Below are 20,859 nucleotides of genomic sequence, written 5' to 3'. Positions count from 1 at the left end.
ATAAACATTAAAAGCGGTGAAGTGTCTAAAAAGCGGCAACTTCCTGATCTGAACCCAAACTTTCTCTGCTGGATCTCTCGTGTGGTTCATCATCACAGAACAGCAACTTAAACACGTTTCCCTGAACTCAGAACAGAGAAAACCAGACGGACCAAAACTCCCTTTCAGTGGAAGCTGCTGAAACTCCGAACAAGGAAAGGTGGAGGAACCGCCCTCGACACAGACGCAGCAGAAGAGACGAAAAAAACGGAAATGTTCTTTCAAAACGCCGGAGGTTCAGTGACGCCACCAATCCTGCATAATTAAAGCAGGTAAGATGTAATCAGAGCGGTTCTGAGTGGTTCGGTGTGGTTTAGTGTGAAACACTGTGTTCTAGATTAACCGAGTCAGAACCGTTCCCAGTGGTGGTAAATAAAGTGTCTATATCTGTGTTGTAGTCATGGCGACGCCTGGTTCCCATCACCACCACTGTTTACATCTCACACACTGAATAATTGTTTTTTTTTGTTCCCCTTTAATGACGTTACTGTACAAATCCAGGGAGATTTAACAAATCAGGGCTTCTCAGCCAGATCGCTTGAGCCAAAAGGCCGTCCAATAGGATAAGAGCCAAGAAGCATTCCTACTGGACGAGCCCCACCTGGACCCTTTAAAGCGATAGTTTGGTGGAAAATCAAAGTCGCCTAGTTTACATTTCCAGCATTTGGCTGACGCTCTGATCCAGAGCGACTTACTGTTTGATCATTTTACACAGGGGGGCCAAGGCGGTGTTGGGAGTCTTGCCCAAGGACTCGTATTGGTATAGTGTAGGGTGGTTACCCAGGCGGGGCACTGAACCCCAGTCTACAGGGTAGAAGGTAGAGGTGTTACCCACTACACTGACCAACCACCCAAGCCTAGTTTTCACCACAAATGTAGCTGATCAGTCACAACATGTTTGGTGTCTGAAGCTTTAGTCTTTGTACTGGAGCGACGAGGCGAACAAGCGATGGACATTTATGTTCAGCGTCTCCAACAGCCTTGACTGCGTGGCTTGTGACTGTTTGATTCACCGTATAAACTAAATTAGATTTCTCCAAACTGTCGCTTTAAAGGTATTAATAAAAACGGATTCCAGCATTTTCGTGTCCTTCACTTAACACTGCCTCTTTAAACCAACGTGTAAAAGAGTAAAGAAAGGAAAATACTCGTGTTTAACGCTTAACGGCAACGCGTCTCACACAAAACTAAAGATTCATCACTACTGGAGCTGGAAGAGATCCGCATACCAACCCCTACGGACAGTTCGACCTATATATATTCAGATATATTCAAAGGTTAAATAAGACATTTTAGAAAACAGTTCAGTGATGAATCAAACCACCCCAGATGTCTTTAATCAGCAAAGAAGTGTTTGTTTATGTCATTCAGCGCTGAAGCTATGAGGCTAACAAACACTAGAAGTCAATAGTCACCCCAATCTTTAAATACATCCCTGAAGCATCTCTCAGCATCAAACTGCATCCAGGTCTACCGCGCATTCTCCAGGGTGCATTTTGGTCTGTCCGTCTGAATTTTCAGGACCAGATCGTAAGTCTAATTATTCAGTAACTGCATGAAATAAATGTACATTTTATTTATTTTATAAAAGCTCCTCAGATGAACAGAACGTGTGTTTTCTGATCTCCACATTTCACTACACGCTTCATTCACTGCTGAGAGCCAAAAATCTCCGCCGCTCTTTGTGTTGTTCTCTAAAAGTGATGTTTCCAGAGCAGATCACTGAAGAGACGCCGTCTGTTTATAGTTTAGAGCCCAGATTTGGGGAAAAACGGGTCGACTTTCAGTAGAAAAACAAACTGAGTTCAGCTTCTTTTATTATAAGGGTTTAAAATGACGTCACCGTCTATTAGACTGGAGAGAAGAGCTACAGCCTCACACGACGCCCAGCTTCTGAATGGAGCTTATGGAGTATGAACGTTATGAAGAACATGACCGAGAGCGGTTTGGACCCACTGGTGGTCCCAAGGAGCTGAAGAGGTGAAGGTGAAGGTGAAGATGAAGATGTAGTTTAGAGCAGGAGTTCTCAGCCTTTTCCTGTTTATAAATACAAAGCATAGCGGCTCACAGGAAAAACTAAAATCAGCTTTTAAAATGAAAATATCCTTTTTTTTTGTGCCGACACTGAAATCCTGAGAATCAGGCAGTGAAAATGATCAGACTGGTTTCATCAGGTATGTTAAATAATAATGATGAATGTGATGGGGATTATAAATGGATGAGGTTGGTGTGGACTGCGGTTTCGCAGCCCGTCGTGTTTCCACTGAGAATAATCCACCAGCTTCGCCAGAAGAGTAGCTGTTTGGCCTCACTCGTCTCACTGGGCTTCGGGATTCACTTTACACTCAGGAGTGAAGCCTCAAGCCAGAAAAAGTGGCAAAAAACAACAGGTCTGAACCTGAAATTTATAATAATAATAATAATAATAAATCAGTTTAAATCGCTGTTGCATTATTAGTCTGAAAAAAAAACTGCAATTAGATATTTTCCCCAAATCACTGAGCCCCATCTCTGGGATTATCATGGATACTGTCTGTGCATGTTGTGACGTCGTATATCATAAAAACCTCTTAACATGCTGTGATGTAACGTTTCTGCCATATTGCCCGTGTCTGCTGTGTCCTATACCACATCTACATGTATGCACCACCTTAATGAAGACCTGGAAGCAAGTTAACGCAAATTATTTGGGTGACTATTGACTTCTAGTGTTTGTTAGCAGTACTGACCTCAGAGCTCCATCGCTTAACCGAGGGAGCCTGACTCGGACACCGAGGGAGCCCGACTCGGACACCGAGGGAGCCCGACTCGGACACCGAGGGAGCCCGACTCGGACACCGAAGGGGCCCGACTCGGACACCGAAGGGGCCCGACTCGGACACCGAAGGGGCCCGACTCGGACACACGAAGGGGCCCGACTCGGACACCGAAGGAGCCCGACTCGGACACCGAGGGAGCCCGACTCGGACACCGAAGGAGCCCGACTCGGACACCGAAGGAGCCCGACTCGGACACCGAGGGAGCCCGACTCGGACACCGAGGGAGCCCGACTCGGACACCGAAGGGGCCCGACTCGGACACCGAAGGGGCCCGACTCGGACACCGAGGGAGCCCGACTCGGACACCGAGGGAGCCCGACTCGGACACCGAAGGAGCCCGACTCGGACACCGAGGGAGCCCGACTCGGACACCGAGGGAGCCCGACTCGGACTCCGAACACTAAACGCTCCTCTGCTGATGGACTACATGTGTAGTAAGGGGTCAGTTTTTCGCTGAACTCCTCCTGTAATCAGTGTAAATAGGTTAGTAGCTTTATTCTGAATTCTACTCCGTACAGATACACAGGCGCCTATTAGCTGGTGTAAATGCGAGCAGCTCTCGGTGGTTATAAGACGTTTATGAATGGGAAAAGGAAAGGCGTGTGCCGTCACTCAGGTGTTCCCTGCACGGTAGCCGAGGTTGGCTGTACGCTCCGTACAGCGGGAGACTCAGCTCTGTGGGTTTAGCATGCATTAAAGCAGTTCTCTCCTCCGCGCTGCACTCCTCACCCAGCCTGCGCAGGCAGACACACACAGAGCCCCGAACGCTCTAACAGTGGGGCCTGATTCAGGCAGCCGACACCAGGGGGCAGCGCTCCCTCCGTCAAGCGAACTTCTTCTTGGTTGCCGTGAAGCGCTCCATGTACTGCAGAAAAGAAGACAAAGACATTAAAGCAAAAGACGGAAAAAAGAAAAAATAGGATTCAACATACAAATCACCCCCACAGTCATCACACAGGAGCAGCCAAACACCACGTTATGCTGAGTTTTACACACATTTTCTACTCATTTGTACATTTTAGATTAATAATGAAGGCATCAGAACTACACGACATGATATATGAAATTATAGACACCAAAAAACTTATTTACTTCATGCAACCATGAAAAACTTTAATCCCCGCATAACAAAACCGCTGTGAACTGTTACTGAACTGCCAAAATATTATATTATACTAAAAACACACTTCACTTTAACTGGTTTCATATTCACAGAATTCAGAAATATATTTTCTGCTAAAAATTGATTTCATGTCCAAAAAAGATGAACCATGAACACTGAAAGGAACCTTCTTCTATGGTTACAAGCTGGACATCATACACAACAGCAGAACCCTTTCTGGTGCTACACAGAACCTTTTCCAAAGATGTTCTTCGCAGAACCACCTGCAACACATTCTCCATCGATCATCATGCGGAGAACCATTTAAGCATGTAGATGTGTTTAAGGTTCTATAACCACTGTCTTTACTGAAGAACCCTTGAAGATCCATGTTTTCATCATGATCTCAACTAAAAAATCGAATCTAAATTTTCTGATGCTAGATAACCTGAAAAAGGCACCGAGTCTTCTTTCAAAGCGTTTGCGTGATGAGACGTGCACGCTGTAAACAAACAGAGAATGGACACAGAAGTTCGTTAATAACAACATTTAGGCCCCGTCCCATTTCACCCCTCACCCCTACCGCTTAACCCTCAGCCCTCTGTTTTCCCCGTTCTCGTCTGGGTGTGGGGGGTCCTGATTCCTATTGAGGTAGAGGGGTGGGGTGCAGTGTTGGGGCTACATGACCCTCCAAACGGAGGTTTTTCAGAGACTCCAAACACAGAGATATGAGAAAAACAGAGAAACCGGCGAGACGGAGAACAAGAGACCAGAGAAACCCACAAATGTGGGAATTTACCCTGTTAATAAATATGATAATCCCTGTTTTATCTCAGTTTAATGTTGTTTCAGTGTATTAGCTTGATAACTTTCCCGTTCCACCTTAAATAGTCCAGCAGTTCTGACACCTGAAGCGCCAAAATGAAATGCTCTTTTATTTGAGGGTCTCGTTTCAGAGGGAAGATCTCAACCACTGCCCTGTAACTCAGGAACAAGGGGCAACACTCCAAAACAAGGGGTAGGGGTGAAAGTGAGAAATGGGACTGGGCCCAGCAATGCTCCAGAAAGGCTTGGACGTACCAGCCGAGTGTTATGAGGAGCGGGACGAATGAAGAGGCTCGGTTATTTTTAACTGCTTATGTGAGAGCAGCGTTCTGGCTTGAGGAGTACACGGAATTACACTAATCCTCAGCTTCCTCCTCTTTATCCCGCTCACGTCCCGAAATCCCATCACTGCGCTGTCCACGTCAGGCGCTCAGCTCTCTGAGATTAAAACTGGATGTTTGGTTTCTGCTCGTTTCTCCAGAGCTCCACATCTACCACACCCACAAGCACCACACTTCATACAAAGTAGGGAAGCAGCTAATTATTATGTCTATAATCGATTTATCTCTGAGTAAACGACTAAATAATTCATTAACTGATACTGTTTAACACCACTCAAAGTTCTGGTCCTTCAAAAAAAAGTGCAGTCAAACGATGGAAGCTATATTGCCCCCTACGCTTCCTGTAGTGTATTACAGTCTGTCAGAGCGACTGTGTGGATCATATGAACATTATAGAGCTTTTTAAATGAAACAGTAGAAGCCGTATCGCCCCCTACGCTTCCTGTAGTGTATTACAGTCTGTCAGAGCGACTGTGTGGATCATATGAACATTATAGAGCTTTTTAAATGAAACAGTAGAAGCCGTATCGCCCCCTACGCTTCCTGTAGTGTATTACAGTCTGTCAGAGCGACTGTGTGGATCATATGAACATTATAGAGCTTTTTAAATGAAACAGTAGAAGCCGTATCGCCCCCTACGCTTCCTGTAGTGTATTACAGTCTGTCAGAGCGACTGTGTGGATCATATGAACATTATAGAGCTTTTTAAATGAAACAGTAGAAGCCGTATCGCCCCCTACGCTTCCTGTAGTGTATTACAGTCTGTCAGAGCGACTGTGTGGATCATATGAACATTATAGAGCTTTTTAAATGAAACAGTAGAAGCCGTATCGCCCCCTACGCTTCCTGTAGTGTATTACAGTCTGTCAGAGCGACAGTGTGGATCATATGAACATTATAGAGCTTTTTAAATGAAACAGTAGAAGCCGTATCGCCCCCTACGCTTCCTGTAGTGTATTACAGTCTGTCAGAGCGACTGTGTGGATCATATGAACATTATAGAGCTTTTTAAATGAAACAGTAGAAGCCGTATCGCCCCCTACGCTTCCTGTAGTGTATTACAGTCTGTCAGAGCGACTGTGTGGATCATATGAACATTATAGAGCTTTTTAAATGAAACAGTAGAAGCCGTATCGCCCCCTACGCTTCCTGTAGTGTATTACAGTCTGTCAGAGCGACTGTGTGGATCATATGAACATTATAGAGCTTTTTAAATGAAACAGTAGAAGCCGTATCGCCCCCTACGCTTCCTGTAGTGTATTACAGTCTGTCAGAGCGACTGTGTGGATCATATGAACATTATAGAGCTTTTTAAATGAAACAGTAGAAGCCGTATCGCCCCCTACGCTTCCTGTAGTGTATTACAGTCTGTCAGAGCGACTGTGTGGATCATATGAACATTATAGAGCTTTTTAAATGAAACAGTAGAAGCCGTATCGCCCCCTACGCTTCCTGTAGTGTATTACAGTCTGTCAGAGCGACTGTGTGGATCATATGAACATTATAGAGCTTTTTAAATGAAACAGTAGAAGCCGTATCGCCCCCTACGCTTCCTGTAGTGTATTACAGTCTGTCAGAGCGACTGTGTGGATCATAGGAACATTATAGAGCTTTTTAAATGAAACAGTAGAAGCCGTATTGCCCCCTACGCTTCCTGTAGTGTATTACAGTCTGTCAGAGCGACTGTGTGGATCATATGAACATCATAGAGCTTTTTAAATGAAACAGTAGAAGCCGTATCGCCCCCTACGCTTCCTGTAGTGTATTACAGTCTGTCAGAGCGACTGTGTGGATCATATGAACATTATAGAGCTTTTTAAATGAAACAGTAGAAGCCGTATCGCCCCCTACGCTTCCTGTAGTGTATTACAGTCTGTCAGAGCGACTGTGTGGATCATATGAACATTATAGAGCTTTTTAAATGAAACAGTAGAAGCCGTATCGCCCCCTACGCTTCCTGTAGTGTATTACAGTCTGTCAGAGCGACTGTGTGGATCATATGAACATTATAGAGCTTTTTAAATGAAGCAGTAGAAGCCGTATCGCCCCCTATGCTTCCTGTAGTGTATTACAGTCTGTCAGAGCGACTGTGTGGATCATATGAACATTATAGAGCTTTTTAAATGAAACAGTAGAAGCCGTACCGCCCCCTACGCTTCCTGTAGTGTATTACAGTCTGTCAGAGCGACTGTGTGGATCATATGAACATTATAGAGCTTTTTAAATGAAACAGTAGAAGCCGTACCGCCCCCTACGCTTCCTGTAGTGTATTACAGTCTGAATATATATGAACACGTCATGCTGACTTTTCCCTCCATTAACAACATCACCGATGATTAATCAACTTTGCTGAGTTGTCACTGCAGCCCTGATGCAAAGCTTACTTTACACTTCAGGACTACAAAGTTCTAGAAAGTTCATTCAGCCACTGCAGAGACACCAAAACAGCATCTTGCTGAGATTAGATCATCGCCTGCTTGCAAAGAAACGTGATAAACACAAAACTAGGTCGGTCGTTAACACGTGAGTAAAGATAAGGCCTGCGCTCACAGTCTGACACAGAAACGACATCTGGCGCCAGAAAAACTGGTGCACTTCAACACTTCCACCCTCTCTCACCTTATCGTATCCGTCTAGGTCCCTCAGCTTCTTCACCTCGAACAGGTTGCCCTCCAGAGAGAGCAGGGAGACGCTGGAGTTGGTGAGGATGGAGGTGGGGATGGAGTGAAGTTCCAGGCAGTTCTCTTCCAGCCTCAGCACCTTCAGTCTGGGACTGCGCGACACTTCTGGGGACAGAGCTGAAATCTGAACCACAAACACAGCAAACAGCACAAAGTGACCCGGACATGTGCAACACAATCAAAACACCCAGAGACACAAGGTCTGCTGAACTCACTACATCTACCGGATGGCCTTGTGATACTGAAACCGGGTCTGTGTGAAGGACGCCTAACTGCCTTCACACTCTCGAAACTAGGACTGCGTGTACAGATGCAAATTTTGGCAAATTCCGTTAAACGGAAAACCGTCCGTCATTAGTCAGTAATTCATTTATAACCAGCGAGACTAAAATCAAAGATGTGATCCATCAAAATATCAATTATAAAACTCAGTGTGCGGTGATACACCGATCAGGCGTAACATCATGACCACCCCCTCATTTCTACACTCACTGTCCACTTCATCAGCTCCACTGACCGTATAGCTGCATTCTGTAGTTCTACAGTTACAGACTGTAGTCCATCTGTTTCTCTGATACTCTGTTACCCTGTTCTTCAGTGGTCAGGACCCCCATGGACCCTCACAGAGCAGGGACTGTTTGTGTGGTGGGTCATTCTCAGCACTGCTGGTGCGAGTGGATCAGACACAGCAGTGCTGCTGGAGTTTTTAAACGCTGTGTCCACTCACTGTCCACTCTATTAGACACTCCTACCTTGTCGGTCCACCTTGTAGATGTAAAGTCAGAGACGACAGCTCATCTGCTGCTGCACAGTTTGTGCTGGTCATCCTCTAGTCCTTCACCAGTGGTCACAGGACACCGCCCAGAGGACGCTGCCGACAGGACGCTGCCCACAGGACGCTGCTGGCTGGATATTTTTGGTTGGTGGACTGTTCTCAGTCCAGCAGCGACACTGAGGTGTTTAAAATCTCCAGCAGCACTGCTGTGTCTGATCCACTCATACCAGCACAACACACACTAACACACCACCACCACGTCAGTGTTACTGCAGTGCTGAGAATGATCCACCACCCAAACAGTACCTGCTCTGTGAGGGTCCATGGGGGTCCTGACCACTGAAGAACAGGGTAACAGAGTATCAGAGAAACAGATGGACTACAGTCTGTAACTGTAGAACTACAGAGTGCAGCTATACGGTCAGTGGAGCTGATAGAGTGGACAGTGTGCGTAGAAACAAAGAGGTGGTCAGAGTGTTATGCCTGACCGGTGTATAGGCGCATCAGCTGAATTCTACATAAACCCACTGAAATATTAGAAGCATGGAATATAGCACTGATAGGTGGAACCAGGCATCACTGTGTAAACAAAGTAAATGACCCAATACCGCGTTACACAGACTCCATGCAGGAACCCGGTTCGAAGTATATGAACAAATACTGATAACGTGACAAAGATATAAATGATGGGCTACTGAAAGTTCTACAGTCTAAAATTCTATATTTATACATAATCAATCATTATTGAGAGCGACTGTGTGGATCATATGAACATTATAGAGCTTTTTAAATGAAACAGTAGAAGCCGTATCGCCCCCTACGCTTCCTGTAGTGTATTACAGTCTGTCAGAGCGACTGTGTGGATCATATGAACATTATAGAGCTTTTTAAATGAAACAGTAGAAGCCGTATCGCCCCCTACGCTTCCTGTAGTGTATTACAGTCTGTCAGAGCGACCGTGTGGATCATATGAACATTATAGAGCTTTTTAAATGAAACAGTAGAAGCCGTATCGCCCCCTACGCTTCCTGTAGTGTATTACAGTCTGTCAGAGCGACTGTGTGGATCATATGAACATTATAGAGCTTTTTAAATGAAACAGTAGAAGCCGTATCGCCCCCTACGCTTCCTGTAGTGTATTACAGTCTGTCAGAGCGACCGTGTGGATCATATGAACATTATAGAGCTTTTTAAATGAAACAGTAGAAGCCGTATCGCCCCCTACGCTTCCTGTAGTGTATTACAGTCTGTCAGAGCGACTGTGTGGATCATATGAACATTATAGAGCTTTTTAAATGAAACAGTAGAAGCCGTATCGCCCCCTACGCTTCCTGTAGTGTATTACAGTCTGTCAGAGCGACTGTGTGGATCATATGAACATTATAGAGCTTTTTAAATGAAACAGTAGAAGCCGTATCGCCCCCTACGCTTCCTGTAGTGTATTACAGTCTGTCAGAGCGACTGTGTGGATCATATGAACATTATAGAGCTTTTTAAATGAAACAGTAGAAGCCGTATCGCCCCCTACGCTTCCTGTAGTGTATTACAGTCTGTCAGAGCGACTGTGTGGATCATATGAACATTATAGAGCTTTTTAAATGAAACAGTAGAAGCCGTATCGCCCCCTACGCTTCCTGTAGTGTATTACAGTCTGTCAGAGCGACTGTGTGGATCATATGAACATTATAGAGCTTTTTAAATGAAACAGTAGAAGCCGTATCGCCACCTACGCTTCCTGTAGTGTATTACAGTCTGTCAGAGCGACTGTGTGGATCATATGAACATTATAGAGCTTTTTAAATGAAACAGTAGAAGCCGTATCGCCCCCTACGCTTCCTGTAGTGTATTACAGTCTGTCAGAGCGACTGTGTGGATCATATGAACATTATAGAGCTTTTTAAATGAAACAGTAGAAGCCGTATCGCCCCCTACGCTTCCTGTAGTGTATTACAGTCTGTCAGAGCGACTGTGTGGATCATATGAACATTATAGAGCTTTTTAAATGAAACAGTAGAAGCCGTATCGCCCCCTACGCTTCCTGTAGTGTATTACAGTCTGTCAGAGCGACTGTGTGGATCATATGAACATTATAGAGCTTTTTAAATGAAACAGTAGAAGCCGTATCGCCCCCTACGCTTCCTGTAGTGTATTACAGTCTGTCAGAGCGACTGTGTGGATCATATGAACATTATAGAGCTTTTTAAATGAAACAGTAGAAGCCGTATCGCCCCCTACGCTTCCTGTAGTGTATTACAGTCTGTCAGAGCGACTGTGTGGATCATATGAACATTATAGAGCTTTTTAAATGTATCTATAAGCTTCCTTCCATAATCAATACTATAAATAACTTTGTCTACTAATTATTGCAGCGCTACTCCAATCATCTGATGTACGACCACATGTATGAAAATGACCTATTTCAGTAAAAATAACAGCAGATAATTTCCCTGCACTGTTTACAGGCTGTAGATTGACATACACAAACATTTTAAGCTGAATAAAGCCGACTGTCCAAAATAACCTGATTCTGGTTGAGGTTGATTTCGATCGCCTGCAGTTCAGCCACCTCTGCCGGCACGGCCTGAATTCCGTTCTTGGACAGGTCCAGGACATCCAGGTGGCGGAGAGAGCCGAGGCCGGTGGGAAACTCCCTGAACTGGTTCCCGGAGAGGCTGAGGGTGCGCAGGGCTTTAAGCTGGCCCACGGAGGCAGGCAGCTGCTGGAGCAGGTTTCCATTCAACATAAGAGTTTCCAGCTTCTTCAGTTTCCCGATGTCATTCGGCAGATTAGCTGTAAAACACAAGTCACAAAAACGCCTAATTTATTAATCCATTCAAACAAATAAGGAATTATTCTAATGTAAAAGGCATTAACCCATATTCATATTCAATAATGTAAAATGTAACTGAAAATCGTACAAAGACGACATATCAAATGTTGAAACAGAGACATTTTATTGTTTGTTTGTTTTTTTAATATATGCCTGTTTTGAACTTCATGGCAACAACATGTTCCAAAAAAGTTGGGACGGGGGACAAAAGTTAATGCTAAAAATCACCCGGTGAATAATTTGCCTTACGACTTGGGCAAATAAATCCAGATGGAGAAACCAAAACACACCCACAAGTGTAATATTAAATTACAGTATAAATAATATAATCATAAATTACATTTATATAAAAAATCAGTTTTACATTAAAATGTTTCGTCTTCTCCTGTAAAGCTACTTTTCGTGAAATCGAGAGGTTCAACCATTACAGAAGGTGCAGGACGGTGTGCTCATCGTCTTTAGGGCAGGGATGAACCACTGATCCCAGAATGCACTGCAAATCATTTTAACCAACCGCTTTCCCTCCAATCCAAACATGCGGGCAGTCACATGTTCCCTGCGTTGTCTGTATATATTCGTGATGTCACTGTTTATGGTCTTATTTCTGGATTTGTGGTTCTTTTGACCAACTGTTCAGCTCTATGGGTGTGTGAGGTATCTGAGTAGTGCATGCTGGGTATTGTAGTGAGGAAGAGAGACACGAAATCATGATGAGCACAAATAACACCACACGGCTTCGGACAGCAACGTACGGAGAGGAATCGGTGCCAGACTGGAAAGCCAAGCTGCTGTTTTACATCTTATTTATTTCATTGACTGTATTTTATTTTTCCTTATATTGATCTTATTTATTAAGCGACTTTATTGCGCACTTCGTGAAGAAAAGCCAAAGCAAAGCTCAATTTTCTCTTCTCTGTTAGCTTTTTCACTTTAGATCTGACCGTGAAAATCAGAATAACGACTAAAACGAAACGAGAAAAAGACGAAAAACTTCGTGACCAAACTAAAAATAACTTTTTTTTGTCTGTCTTTTGTCTTTGGACTGTTTACTGTACATCTTTTATCACTGCTCTGGAAAAGTCGCCCCATAGTGTTTCGTTATACTGTACTACCCTGTACTGTATAATGACAAAGCTGAATTGAATTGAATTGAAGTGAATTGAATTGAAGTAAAGTGAATTGAAGTAAAGTGAATTGAAGTAAAGTGAACTGAAGTGAGTTGAAGTGAATTGAGTTGAAGTAAAGTGAATTGAAGTGAGTTGAAGTGAATTGAGTTGAAGTGAACTGAAGTGAGTTGAAGTGAACTGAAGTGAACTGAAGTGAACTGAAGTGAACTGAAGTGAACTGAAGTGAATTGAGTTGAAGTGAACTGAAGTGAATTGAAGTGAATTGAAGTGAACTGAAGTGAATTGAGTTGAAGTGAACTGAAGTGAGTTGAAGTGAATTGAAGTGAACTGAAGTGAACTGAAGTGAACTGAAGTGAATTGAGTTGAAGTGAACTGAAGTGAATTGAAGTGAATTGAAGTGAAGTAAAGTGAATTGAAGTAAAGTGAAGTAAAGTGAATTGAAGTAAAGTGAATTGAAGTGAAGTAAAGTGAATTGAAGTGAATTGAAGTAAAGTGAATTGAAGTAAAGTGAATTGAAGTGAATTGAGTTGAAGTGAACTGAAGTAAAGTGAAGTAAAGTGAATTGAAGTAAAGTGAATTGAAGTGAATTGAAGTAAAGTGAATTGAAGTAAAGTGAAGTAAAGTGAATTGAAGTAAAGTGAATTGAAGTAAAGTGAATTGAAGTGAATTGAAGTAAAGTGAATTGAAGTAAAGTGAAGTAAAGTGAATTGAAGTAAAGTGAATTGAGTTGAACTGAGTTGAAGTAAATTGAAGTAAAGTGAATTGAGTTGAACTGAAGTGAAACGGCTCGTGCTCATGTGAAAAATGAAATTGCAAACGTGGATTTTGTTTTCAACTCTGGCGGAACGTCTGAGCAGGAGGTCTGCACTTATTTCACTGGCTTCATTTTATCCCTTGTTTTTGTCTGGATTTAGATTTCACTGTTTTAGTTGCCTTTAAATGAGGCAAACAGTGAAAGCAGCGTTGCGTGGAACAGTGAGGCCGGGTGAGCTCTGCGCCTCGCCGCTCTGACGAATCTCAACGAGGAAAACCCGTTTACTGCGGCGAGGCGGAGAGCAGCACAGCCAGCCTTGGTTTTACAGTGAGCTGTATTCAATTCTGACACGGATTCGGCGTTTCACGGCTTTCCTCCTGCCCGATTTCTCAGAGGTGAGCTCATGCGACACAAGCTGGATTTCACGTGTTCCTGCTTTTCACTGTGGCTCAAATCCCTCTCCGGAGCGATGCCCTCCGAACGCCGTCTAGACCGGATCCACATACTTAGCTTGTTACTGTTTATGGTGAGGCTTTTCAGCTGCTGGAAGCTTCCTATGAACGCCGGCAGCACCTCTATTTTGTTGCTGGACAGGTCGACTGTCCGCAGGTTTCCAGTAAGCCTCTGTAGCTCTTCCGGGAACTGGAAGCAGGAGAGAGAGAAAACCAGGTTGACCACAGTTCACATCAGCATGAGCTCAGCGTGAGAGACATTGTTTACCTCCTGCAGGCCTTTTCCAGTCAGCTGGAAGACCCCAGTTTTCTGAGAAGTCTCTAAATGAGCTTTTAGAGCGCTGTTCCCCATTTACAGTCTCTACAGTAGAACCCACCACTGCAGCTGCACCGTCAACACGCACCCTGGAGGAAGAACAGTCCCGCCGTTAGTGAGCTGCGTTATACGGCACGCTGACAATAAACAACGGAAACCGAGAACTTAAAGAAGCTTGCCGCGTGATCCGCTGGTCCAGGGCAGGTTTTCTACAAAATGCGCGTAATAAAATTCTTATGGACATCAAATCGGGAGTTTCAACATTTCACTCCACTGTTCTGCAGCAATTAACTAATTAAAACGTAAACAAATGTTTCATTTACAGTGGTGGTGATGGGAACCAGGCGTCGCCATGACTACAACACAGATATAGACACTTTATTTACCATCCAGAACCACCAGAGAACCTACACGAGTCTTCTGAGCTTATATGGAATGTTGATGATGGAAAACAGTGGGAAATCTGGAATAATGAGTTTTCTTTGGGGACTATTTTGCCGCACAGCGCCCTGCATGTCTCCCTCCACCATGAATGGAGTTGAAGTTCTCTAAACTCTCATAAAACAGCGTCTCAGTCATCAGGCAGTGAATTCAGGACCAGTTCATGTAGGAACTTTCTGTAGGAGCTTTTAGAGGGACGTCTGGTTCCCATCAACACCACTGGGAACGGTTCTGACTCGGTCAGTTTATCTAGAACAGAGCGTTTCACACAGAACCGCTCAGAACCGCTCGGTTTACGTCTGAACCTCTTAGTCACGCAGATGTTTTGAAAGTTCGGTGGAGTTCCCCTTTAAGTTCTATCAGTTTGTTAGCAGCTAGCTGGTCGTGATAACGACACACGAGTTCTCGGAGCTGCTAGCGCCGCGAGCTTAACTCGACAGAGATTAACTGAGCGAGATATTAATAAACAGGTAATGACTCGACTCGCTGAGCTGGGAGGAGCGACGGGCCGCGGAGAAAACAAGAATAACGAAACGACGTTTAGCAGAAAACAACTGTTTTAGCGCCGTTAGCCGGCTAAGCTAACTCAAAGCAGCCACAGAGCGCAGCTGCCGGCGGCTAAGCAACAAACATAGACTCGGCAATGAGATTAAACACCACCTGCTGCCACCCGCGAGCCCGGTAATCCGCAGACTGGGCGTCCGTACGAGCGAGAAACCCGTAGTTTGCGGAAGCTGTTGACCAGCCGAGCGCTAAGAGCCGAATGTATGATCGGCGCTGCTGCTCGTCCTGAACAGCAGGGGGCGCTGAGCGCGGTCCCGCCAGCAAACAGCCGAGCACACAGAGGCCGCGTCCGAGTCTGAAACAGCTCCCTACTCCCTATGTAGTGCACTTCAACAAAGTACGCATAGATATCCGAGACTGGACACCGGGCCCACCGCGTCAAGACCCGCTTATGAACAGATTCACTGGCCCTGAGAGGCGAAGAGTCTCAGGATTAAATCAGCCACAGCTTCCTTACTACTCCACCTCTTACTACTCCACCTCTTACTACTCCACCCATTTACATTTACAGCATTTGGCTGACGCTCTTATCCAGAGCGACTTACAGTTTGATCATTTTACACAAGTAGGCGAAGGTGGTGTTAGGAGTCTTGCCCAAGGACTCTTATTAATATAGTGCAGGGTGGTTACCCAGGTGGGGGATTGAAACCCAGCGTAGAAGGTAGAGGAGTTACCCACTACACTACACCACCCCACCCATCTCCTGACTGATGGTGATAATTAGCCGTCCAGCAGGACCAGCAGGAAAGTACGGAGCCAGGCTGGGAATGAGATGATTAAGTCGTGGCCACGACTCAGTAAGGTGGTGTTGTTCATCCTCAGTTGTGTAGGTGGGGAGACGGAAGCTCTGTAGACACTATCTGGATTTAAACATGAACTACTTTATTTCAAATGAATAAGACAGTGTTAAAGCCCTGAGAGAGTCCCGGAGGCCGAATGTGGGGTCCCCAGCTTGTAAAAGCTGCCTCTGCTTTATTTATGGTGAATGGCCGCAGAAACGCACACGCATCCATACGTTCCCATAAGGAAAGATCTGGAAAAGCGTATTCTAACGCAGTCAGGTACCCCGGCAAACACTGTTCTCATAACACTGGCATGCTTATTCTATACATTAGCTCCCTCTCTTGAGGGAGGGGGCGAGAGAGGCCCTCAACAGAGCACACACGCATTAACAGAGGAAAAGAGAGCCTGACAACAGGGATAAAGACATCAATATAACTACATAACAAATACAGGATGAGTGTAAAGACACCTCAGTGTGGAAACAAGATCCTAATGGATGGCCGCGACTTAGTAAGCTGTGATCTCGTTCCCATGTCTTACTAAGTCGTGGCCACACATTAGGATCTCGTTCCCACGTGTTAATAAGGCGTGGTCACGCGTTATTTTTATTTGTACAGGATGTCACTAGTGGGGCTCTGCGGGAAAGTATTCAGTCCTCTCCGGACGTTAAAGACCGAGAAACACACACGTCAGCAAATCCATCAACGAGCGAATCACTTCTAATATTAATACACAGAAAAGTCCAATAAACCCCCGAAGCGCAGGGAGGAGGACGGCGCTGAAGTCGGCTTCTCACTCGAGTGACCGCTTTAAATGGTGCAGCAGTCGCTTTCTGGTGCCTGAAGCTGAACCAGAAAATGATGAACTCAGTTGACCTGTGTTGTAGTCATAGCGACCCCTGGTTCCTATCACCACCACTGTAAACGAGCAACTCTGTTCACATTTGAATCATTTAGTTATTAAAGTTCAAACTCCCTCTTTAATGTCCGCGCAAATCGCTTTATGCACACGTTTGGTAGGAAATCAGCTGCAGAACAACTTTGATCAGTATTAAATAAGTTTTATTATATATTGAAAAGACATTGTGAACATTCCCGTCATGCTGGTGACGATGTCTCACGACGACTGGGCTCTGACACACGTGCAGCCCACGGTGACTTTCTGATAGGACGCCGTGAAGCACTTCCTGTCCTGTTTGTCCTGGTGCAGCACCAGAATGTAGTGGTAGATGGGCACCGAGTTCAGCTCCGTCTGCAGGTTGTTGTTGGGGTCGGTGCAGTAATGCGTTTCACACTGAGCCTCGAAGATGACCCCCGGGATCCGGTGGGGGCTGGTGTCCGGACTGCAGGGATCAGAACATATACCGTGATTCAACCAATGCATTGTACAGTGTTCACTGAAGGCCAGGCCACAGCAGCATTCGCCAGCTAACCTACACCACATTTACACTCACTTCAATCAAATTCTCCACAATCTGTGACTTCAAGTCACAGACGTTGAATTCTGTGTGTGAAATTCCATGTTGAGTGAACTTTGACGTGAAAAGTTTCATCTTCCACCAACAGTCCTACTGGTTTGACCTCTGAAAGGCTCCAAACTAGAAGAATCCCTGATTCAACCAGAGTCTAAAGAATCTTTAGACATTTTATTCCCCACCAACGACAAATAAACACACAAAAGACAAACTGTAGGACAAGCGGTCGGACTGTATCATCATCTCCACTGTTGGGCTTTTTTGTTGTTTCAGACAAGTCACGACTTGCTAACTGCTGTGTTAGCTGCTTGGCTCACCGCAGCTGCACACGGTTCACTGCAGTGCCGCCAAACACGGCCGTGATCCACACTTTACTGCTATAACTCAGTGTGCGGCTCACGCTGTGGAGAGTGCACTTCCGTGTGGTTTCTGTTTATGGTGAGCGACTCAGCTGGCTGGTTCGTCGCACTAGCTTGAGGATTTTATTCATCGCTGATCTCCTGAAACAGTCTCGGTCACGCCTTTCACCCGTTTCACAGACGGCAAATGTCTCGTGGTCTAGTGCGACTTAAGGATACAGTGGTTTCAATACAGCATCTAAAAATAAAAATAAGTGTATATAACTTAAAACTATATGACAGACCGGACTGATGCTTGATGCGAAATCTAGATGCTTGGTTGCAGCCTATCAGAGTAAAGCAGGTGGGAGGGGGCGGGGCTTCATCCTAACAGACTTAAGTGGTCAACTTAGACGGCCAACAAAGTCCTATTTACAACTGATAAACTGAGTTAAACTAGATGATACACGAGTTCAGGTGACATACACAACTTTTCATATCTACACGGCAAATGTATATTTCTAAAAATAAAACAAAGTTATTTTGACAATTTCACCTTCTTGAGCCTCAATTTAGCAACATCAGGTTTTAGATCAATCATATAGAACTCCAAGCACCACACAGGAGCTCGTCGTGTGTGAAGGCTGAGGACAAATTTTCAATAAAAACATGTTTTAACTGCAATAATCTACACATGACTACAGAATATATACATTAAATAACAACCCAAACAAAAGCCAAATAAATATTATAAAATATGCAATGAAAGTCCCCCAGGAGTCGGGTCACTGGTGTTACTGCATAACTAAAATCTCTTATTTTAAAATAAAAGTCACACCGATGACGTCACTCGACCTCCTTTGACCTGTTGTCTGAGGATCTATGGAGAAAAGCTCATGGTGAGTCCACTGAGTCTCTCAGTTCTCAGAGATCTTCTCATTCAGCTCATGATCTCATATGAAGCTTCTAGCTGACGTCACTGGTGTGACCGACTTTATTCTGAGGTCATTTTGAAAAAATAGGAACGCCAATGGATTAAATTCCATATTTTAGTGGAGGTTCCCTGATGGACAGCGTGTGGTTTGATGTTCTGTAAAACGCATTGATCATTAAAAACGTGTCTGATGACGATCAGTAACACCAGTGTTACAGACGTTTCTGTAGAACGGCCCAAAAACAAACGATGTGCTTCTATTAAATCTTTGAATTTTTTAAATACAGCAAAGGAAAAGCAGGACATGCCTTCTTTCTCTGTGTGGTGAGAGTATCTGCGAACGAGCGCCCAAACAGAGTTTAGTCATATTTACTAGTTACTAATCTGGTATAGCCTTCCAGTCAGCGCAAGGCACGGGGGGCTTCTGCGTCCTATCAGAGTAAAGTGGGTGGGGCTTATGCTACCGACTTTATGCGACAAACTTCGATTGGTTGTTATTTTTGGCTTTTATTTTAGGCTGAAACGGTTCTGTTTATCTGAGCCAAACTAGCCTGTGTGGAATAGAATAACAGCTCTGAAAAGTCACGACGTTGATAACAAAAGATATCAATTAAAAAAAAAATATCGAATCTTATAAAACCTGAAAACATGAGTATCACGACACCTTCAGCGGTCGCTGTGTCACTATTTACAGGATCCTCATATCGTTGACCTGACGTGACCTACATACTCAGACTGCTTTCACTTTGTTTGGCAGCTTCACCTCAAATGACTTGAAAGTCAGCAGCACCACTTTGACTAAACAGGGTCACTAATTACAGCCAATCAACTAAAGACATTATTGAAAATGTAAATGAGGTAAAGAGGCTACAGTATTGATATTATTAAGCATCATTATCTGAGCAGCATCCTCAGTCTCCGATAACACTCACTCTTTCAAGCCCGAAACATTTTCAGAGAGGAAGGGAAACATTAATATATCGCTGTTATTGGAACAAAACCTCGTATCTCCATTTTGGTTGTTTTTCAGTTTTTGGCACAGTCTGAAAATGCCTTGTGGTCTTTACATTTTGTGTAAATTTCATGATGAATGGATCAAAATAAATGGCCTAAAATTACTTGGGAAGACATCTGGTTCCATTGACTTACATTAAAAATACAGTATGTGTTTTCCTCCTCCTGTAAAGTTACCGTTTTGGAGATGTGTGGTTTTGTTACAACAGCAGCGACAAATATATCTTTCATCTTGATTTTTCGGGTCTTTTTTTTATCTTATTCCAGATGTTCTGTGTTCAGTAACTCACATCCAGTTCCATGCGGAAAGTGAGCGGTTGTTGATGTTGCCGTTCCCCCCCAGCATCTCTGCCTCGGCCCCATGGAAATCTGGGATTTTCAGCCCAACATCGCAGATTTTCTTCTGTGTGGCTTTAACGTCAGTGAGACTCAACATCAGGAGTCCAACACAGAAAACAACCTGCAGGATTAAACGTGAAAAGCTTAAAATATCAATGTAAATATTAACATCCATTCATTTTCAAGTCAAAAGATTTGATTACGGTCAATATAATCTGACCATTCTTAGACAGAGAAACCTCCTTACAGCAATACATACATCATACACCACATACGTTTGTATTAATTACCTAATGACTGCTTAATAGATCAATTAAAGATCAATTAGGAGATCATTGACTTCGTAGATTATAGCAACTGCTGAGAAAACTGCAATTTATATTTTATGCGAATGGCTTTATTTTGCTCTGGCTGTGCGTTAGTTCTCTTATGCAAATGAGCTAGCTCTATATCTTCTCATTAGATATGGAGTTGAAACGCTCACCGTTCGTCTGGAGCTGTGAAACATCGTATCAGCGTCTCGGTCGAGGTCCTAAACTGTCTAAAGCTGCTCACTTCTTGCTCTATTTATGTACGAGTTGGAGTTGAATTGAGCACATTGATTTGATTGGCTGGAGATAACGTGACTGTCTCTGACCTGGATTACTTTATCAGATCAGTTGATAGGAATGGGGAATTTGGCTCAGTCTCCGATTACGCTTCTTTCCATTACTGAGAAAAGGAGGCGAAAGCTGCTGAAATAAGATCAGAAATGATGGAACTTCTCTTTAAATCTGTGTGATGTTTACAATGTGGCTAAAAAACCAAGTAGGCCCGATCCATTTTTAGGGTGGTGGGGGGGTGGGGTGGGTAGTATATGTGGCATCGCTAAATCTGTGTGGCCTCTTGTCTCTACACAGAACAGAGGAAAT

The 20,859-nt window shown here is 44.2% G+C and overlaps 2 protein-coding genes across 2 annotated transcripts; both read right to left on the bottom strand.

Annotated features, from left to right (window-relative positions):
- Positions 1-2,155: 2,155 nt before the first annotated feature.
- On the bottom strand, positions 2,156-15,301 carry lrrc57 (leucine rich repeat containing 57). Its single transcript, XM_017686410.2, has 6 exons — positions 15,163-15,301; positions 14,014-14,150; positions 13,800-13,935; positions 11,104-11,372; positions 7,746-7,931; positions 2,156-3,723 (listed from the first exon to the last, which is right to left on the bottom strand). Exons 2-6 carry the CDS (start codon positions 14,095-14,097, stop codon positions 3,682-3,684), a joined length of 717 nt encoding a protein of 238 aa, XP_017541899.1. The 5' UTR covers positions 14,098-14,150; positions 15,163-15,301; the 3' UTR covers positions 2,156-3,681.
- A 1,644-nt stretch (positions 15,302-16,945) lies between these two features.
- il17a/f2 (interleukin 17a/f2) lies at positions 16,946-20,474 on the bottom strand. Its single transcript, XM_017686411.2, has 3 exons — positions 20,433-20,474; positions 19,900-20,069; positions 16,946-17,191 (listed from the first exon to the last, which is right to left on the bottom strand). The coding sequence occupies exons 1-3, from the start codon at positions 20,454-20,456 to the stop codon at positions 16,966-16,968; spliced, it is 420 nt and encodes a 139-aa protein (XP_017541900.2). The 5' UTR covers positions 20,457-20,474; the 3' UTR covers positions 16,946-16,965.
- Between the last annotated feature and the right edge of the window lie 385 nt (positions 20,475-20,859).

Source organism: Pygocentrus nattereri, chromosome 10, assembly GCF_015220715.1.
Source record: "Pygocentrus nattereri isolate fPygNat1 chromosome 10, fPygNat1.pri, whole genome shotgun sequence".
NCBI lineage: Eukaryota > Metazoa > Chordata > Actinopteri > Characiformes > Serrasalmidae > Pygocentrus > Pygocentrus nattereri.
Note: the sequence above shows the minus strand (reverse complement) of the source record. Positions and strands in the feature narration are given on the sequence as shown.

Coding starts and splice junctions, on each gene's coding strand:
- il17a/f2 (XM_017686411.2), bottom strand. CDS start 20,456: ATGTTTCACAGCTCCAGACGAACG. Junction 20,070..20,432: donor TTCACAGCTCCAGACGAACG/GTGAGCGTTTCA, acceptor TTAATCCTGCAG/GTTGTTTTCTGTGTTGGACT. Junction 17,192..19,899: donor CTTTCCGCATGGAACTGGAT/GTGAGTTACTGA, acceptor TGATCCCTGCAG/TCCGGACACCAGCCCCCACC.
- lrrc57 (XM_017686410.2), bottom strand. CDS start 14,097: ATGGGGAACAGCGCTCTAAAAGCTCATTTAGAGACTTCTCAGAAAACT. Junction 11,373..13,799: donor CATAAACAGTAACAAGCTAA/GTATGTGGATCC, acceptor TGTGTTTTACAG/CTAATCTGCCGAATGACATC. Junction 3,724..7,745: donor ACCTAGACGGATACGATAAG/GTGAGAGAGGGT, acceptor TCTTTTCTGCAG/TACATGGAGCGCTTCACGGC.